The sequence below is a fragment of the Teleopsis dalmanni genome, chromosome 1, assembly GCF_002237135.1.
Source record: "Teleopsis dalmanni isolate 2A chromosome 1, ASM223713v2, whole genome shotgun sequence".
Taxonomy (NCBI): Eukaryota; Metazoa; Arthropoda; class Insecta; order Diptera; family Diopsidae; genus Teleopsis; species Teleopsis dalmanni.
The window spans coordinates 37,206,469-37,211,788 of NC_051846.1; the positions used below are offsets into that span (position 1 = coordinate 37,206,469).

Here is a 5,320-nt window from a genome sequence, read left to right on the forward strand (position 1 = left end):
TCATTAATAAGGGCTTAAAATCTGTTAAATTACTAAAATTCAACGGAATGGATATAGTATATATATCTTTTTTATTCTATTTAAGAGAACATTAAACATATAAATAAGAAATCGACTTATTTATAATTTAAAAAAACCTGCCAATAGAGCAGGAATAAATTTATTTCATATATCTGGTGAAGAAGTGAGAGAAGGATATGAATGGCTTCTTTATTTTTGGATATGTGGAATTGGATTTGGCAGCACATATAGGCTGTGTTGCAGATAAACGTTTAGTCATTATCGACAGTTTCTCGTAAATGGTGTGCGTATATATTATTTAAATAAAATATCAATTAAAAAAATTTTAATTCAAGTTTGAAAAAAATATATTTTTAACTAAATAATTATATTAACCAACATTGTTAATTAATTATTATTAATTAAATAATATAGTTTTATGCATATATTTTTAATTGATATATTTAAATAATTAGTTATATATAATTAATTTATATTATATATCAATTAATTGAATTTTTGACTGACCATACAGTCGAGTACTGCCAAATATAATACTTATCATCAATAGTCTTGGGAATTATTTCTTATATCGAATTATTCGTAAATATTTTTTTGATACTGTAAGTACTAAGGGTTGAACTCGTGCCCTGCCAAATTTGAAGCTCAGAGTCAGTATTCATTAGTCAACTTACCTAAAGCTTCACTTGACTTTTATATTCAGACTTCGAATTTTGTTAATATGCTATGAAAGTTAATTAAGAAATTCACTTGCTGAGAAATCATAAATCAATTGTAGAATAATTCAATTAATTAATTATATTTATATTATTAATTGTTGAATTCGTATACTATTCTTTTTTAGAGGCATTATTTATTGCATGATTGTATTACTGTTTCTTGTGTTCAATTAATTAATAAATAATAAAATTTTGTTGTTGTGATTTACTACAATTTAGAATACTTCTCTGTTGAAAACAATACTTTATATTAAAAATTTTAGTTTCTTTTACCAAAACGGACATTATAAATCAATTTAATACTTAATTAATTTATTAAAATCAATCATTTTTCTGTAGAAAATATCCACGTGTATGTAATTACTTCCATCATTTGCTCTCAATGAAGACTATTTTCATCACTACTCCCTTTCTGTTATCTAATGTTTAATGTACAAAGGCTACAAATCTGATATAACAAAATATTTATTTTTAATACAATAATGATTATATTTCAAAAAAAAAAAATTACATTAATACTGATGAAACAGCAAAGAGCTCTTTTTTTAAAATAACTTCAAAGTGTGATTGTTAAAATTGAAGATATTCCCTTTCTTATCTGGTTAGCTTTCGGAAACTAATTATAGTAAAAGCTAAACAATATCTTCTGTATTAAGGAAAGTTGATTTGCTAAAAACTTAATCCATATAATATATTAACTTTAACCTTTTCATTAATTTTAGCTATATTTATTTTAAGTTATGTGGGTTGAAAGAGTAAACAATGAATTCTAAAATTAAAGATACATTGTATAAAAATATAATTAAATGGACTTTTCTCCGAAACATGTTTCCACTTAAGCAACCGGCAAACCGGCAAAAGTATCTGTGAGTATTGTTTGACCCAAACCATTATCACAAATTTTGCGAAAATTTATAAATGAAATTTCGCCAACAATAAATGACAAAATGCAATAATAAAAAGTAGATTTAAAGGGAAATAAAAGAAAATAAACAAAAACTCTTTATATACGTTTTTATTTCAGCATTTTATTTTTGTATTTTCGTTAACAATTTCTATAACAATGCGAATCTATTCCTAACAGATCGCATCGCATCGCTTCAAATTGAATTGAATAGAATCGAATCGAATCAGATCGATATCCATTCAATGCGAAATTGCTGTCAGTCACGTTGAGTTTAGTAGAACGAGTGGATACGGTGCGGCGCAGACATAAATTTCATTAACAGCGAAACGTCAACAGCAACGCAACAGCAACATCAACAGCAACAGTTGTTGAGTGAAACTCATATTGCCTGCAAACTCACACAATATATCACATATTCACAGATATAGATAGAGAGATATATTGGATAGGTGGTTGGTTGCTGTATTAACAGATATTTGTACGTATATAAATTTCTGCATTAGATGTAGACGACGTCGGGCGTCCACACCGCACATATATCGCAAATATATCGCAAATATATCGCAAATATTTATAGCAGATTGTGCGAAACAATTGATGGAAGCAAACGAAGTTGAAAATTTTACAAAAATCAAATAATTTATTTAAAACAATCAAAGTGCAAGGCAACCGAATTATTTAATTGTACGGAAATTTATAAATAAATAATATTTACATAAAAGCAAATATGGTGATCGATATAAAAATGTGTCGCTTCGACAACGTGCCCTGGGGATTTCGGTTGGTGGGAGGCTCTGATTTTGAACATCCACTCACGGTTGTTAAGGTTAGAATAATGGCGAAATGAATGTGCCTTAAGTTATTCAAATTTCATATATAAATTTTGCACTATTTGTTCAAATTTTTGTGAATTTTTAGTGACATAAGCGGAAATGTACGAAGCAAATAATTAATTTATTTCAATAATGCATTAAATATGAATTCATTCTTTTTTGAAATCAAATTCGACAATAAATTTCAATGTTATGTAATTGTATTGAAAATAAAATAGAAAATATAACCTAAAAAATCAAAATGAATATGTTTTAAATAAAATATTTGTTTAATGTTTCAAAAAAAAAATCTATAATGTGTTTGTAATATTTAACAAAACCAAAGTACTTATTAAGTAATGTGCAATAATAATTATAATTAATAATAATCAAACGATTACAAATATATCATATGTGTAAGTTATATGTGTTAACATAAGTATGTAAAAACCTATAGCACCTATATGAAAAAATAATTCACTTAAATACCAAATTATAAAAACCGCACCTTCATATTTATGAGAATCTATTCAATATAATAATAAATAATCATAATAGTTCATAAAATAATAACTTGCGGAAATACCGAATTATAAACATTTCTCTTCACTTCTTTGAATAAACTCACAAATTACCTCTCGCTGAACACTTGACCAGTGAAAAACTAAATCGTAAAAGTCCAAATCACTATCCAAAAGAAACTAGAACTCACTCCAAGTATCTAAAAAATGATCTGTCTAATGGTTAAAAACAATTAGCAACACTAAAAACTTATTTCTTCAAACTTATTTTATTAGTTCTTCTGCTTCTTCTTTTTTGCTTGATAAAATGCGAGTTAGTATCTGAAGCACTTTTACTCAATAGTGTCTGTGTTCACTTGGGTGGTCCACTGAAACTAGTGTTGCATTAATATATGATAATGAGTCAATCTGTAGATTTCATAGAATTATAACTTGAAGACTTTATGGAAGGGTTATACATCTGTAACATTCTTCTTCTGTTACCTTAATTTCCTAGTGGATCTTGGTACCTCATCTGTAACTTTACAGAAGTATAGCCCTGTAAATCTTAATTGAAAGCTATATTTCATTTGTTTTAAGAGTGTGCAATTCTGAATTAGCCTTAGAGTCCAGAAAATCTAGCAATTTCAATGCCCTGTATTTGATTTACTTTTATACGCATTCGATTCTCAAGTCCTTGCGTTTATTCTTATTTTTGATATATCAGCTGCATTTGGGACACATCTTAATAAAGCTTTCTAAGTCTGGATGCAGCAGTACTGCTATAAGGCACATAGCCATAAAGTAGTTTAAGTTTAATTATTGTTTATAATGCAGATGTCTAATACAACTTTTGTTGTATTAATTGTATTAGTGCATTTAGAGTTATATTAGAATTTATAAACCTTTATGTTCTCTAGTTAATTCTATTCTCTGTGTTTATGTTTACATGTATCAAACTAAGCGTAGCAATAGAAGTGATCAAAAACTTTCATTGACTTTGGCCTAGTTTCACCACGGAGAGTTTAGTTCTAAATTAATAAATTATAATCTATACATAATAATTTTATTTTTGACGCTCCTATATGTATTTTTTGACTAAATAATCTCACTAAATTAGCAAAGAGCTTATGAGTAAACTTTTATTTGATAAACTCAATAACTGAAAGTCTAGTTCAGTGACAAATAAACACATATGTTAAACAACACCCAATCGATGGAACTAATCATACTGGTTATGATAATACGTATGGATTACACAGATTACTTTGTATATGTATATCTCACAAAGATTTTGATAAACGTAATTTTTTCTTTACTAACGTATATAATGAAAAGTGGGGAAAAACCAAATCATGTTCTCCTTTTGAAATATGTAAAAAGTACTATGGTATGAAAAATTCTTGGGAATATATCTCTTTGTCTAAACTTAGTATCCACAAATAGAAACTAATAATTTTGATTTATATAGTTAGTCAAAAAAAGTAAGTGAAAATGCTTTAAAAATAAATGTAAATAAGAATTTAAAAGTTATTTTATTTAAATTATATATATATTCTTTTTCAAATATTAATTTTGAAATAATCTTTTAAAAAAAAAACTATCAAGTCACCTATTAATTGTATTATTATACTGTATTATAGGTTGACTTCCCATCTTAGATATGTCAAAGCTAAAACCAAAGCAACTAAATGAAGGAACAAAATGTCTATGTGGCTCTTCAATGCATTTGCTTATAACCAATAGAAGTAAATAAAAGAATAGAGTCTTTATGCATTTTTCTAATGTATTTGTTTAATACAATAATAAATGGGAAATTGGCTTAGTGGTATTAGCACTTATAAACTCAGACTTAACCTAGTCATTCATAAGAAAATTTTAACAATTTTTTAATGCATAAATTCCATTTAGTGTAGTAATAAATTTAAGTGGATTAATTGAAGCACATCTGCTAGGCAGACTAAAACACTTTCAAAGACAAATAAGCTATTCTGTTCTGAAACGCTTGAAAATGACGAATAATATAGGTAAATTATATTAATTGGTATCACAAAATGATTTTAATGTTACCGAGATGAACTAACAAACATATAATTTAATAGGTAGTGTGGTTACAGTAATAACATAATTCTTTATATAAAGAGGTTTTCGAACAGAAGTGAAACAACAACAAAAATTTTATTTTTTTTTTTTTTAATTATTTTAATTAATTGAATTTTTGGCTGACCATACAGCTGTTTCGAGTATTGCCAAATACCTTTCATCAGTGGTCTTGGAAATAATTCTTATATTTAATTATTCGTAAATAATTATTTTTGAGACTGCAAGTACCAGGAATCGAACTCGGGTCCTGACAAATAT

The 5,320-nt window shown here is 26.6% G+C and overlaps 1 protein-coding gene across 4 annotated transcripts in view; it reads left to right on the forward strand.

Moving 5' to 3' along the window:
• Positions 1-1,900: 1,900 nt before the first annotated feature.
• The window catches only part of LOC119668132 (coiled-coil domain-containing protein 158), a 14,698-nt gene continuing 11,278 nt past the window's right edge, over positions 1,901-5,320 (forward strand). Inside the window, exon 1 of one of the 4 annotated variants that reach the window (XM_038077538.1) lies at positions 1,901-2,473. In XM_038077538.1, coding sequence (XP_037933466.1) covers positions 2,375-2,473 — 99 coding nt within the window. In that variant the 5' untranslated portion in view covers positions 1,901-2,374. The remainder of the gene's footprint in view (positions 2,474-5,320) is intronic. The other 3 variants (XM_038077539.1, XM_038077536.1, XM_038077537.1) reach the window with 3 other exon arrangements.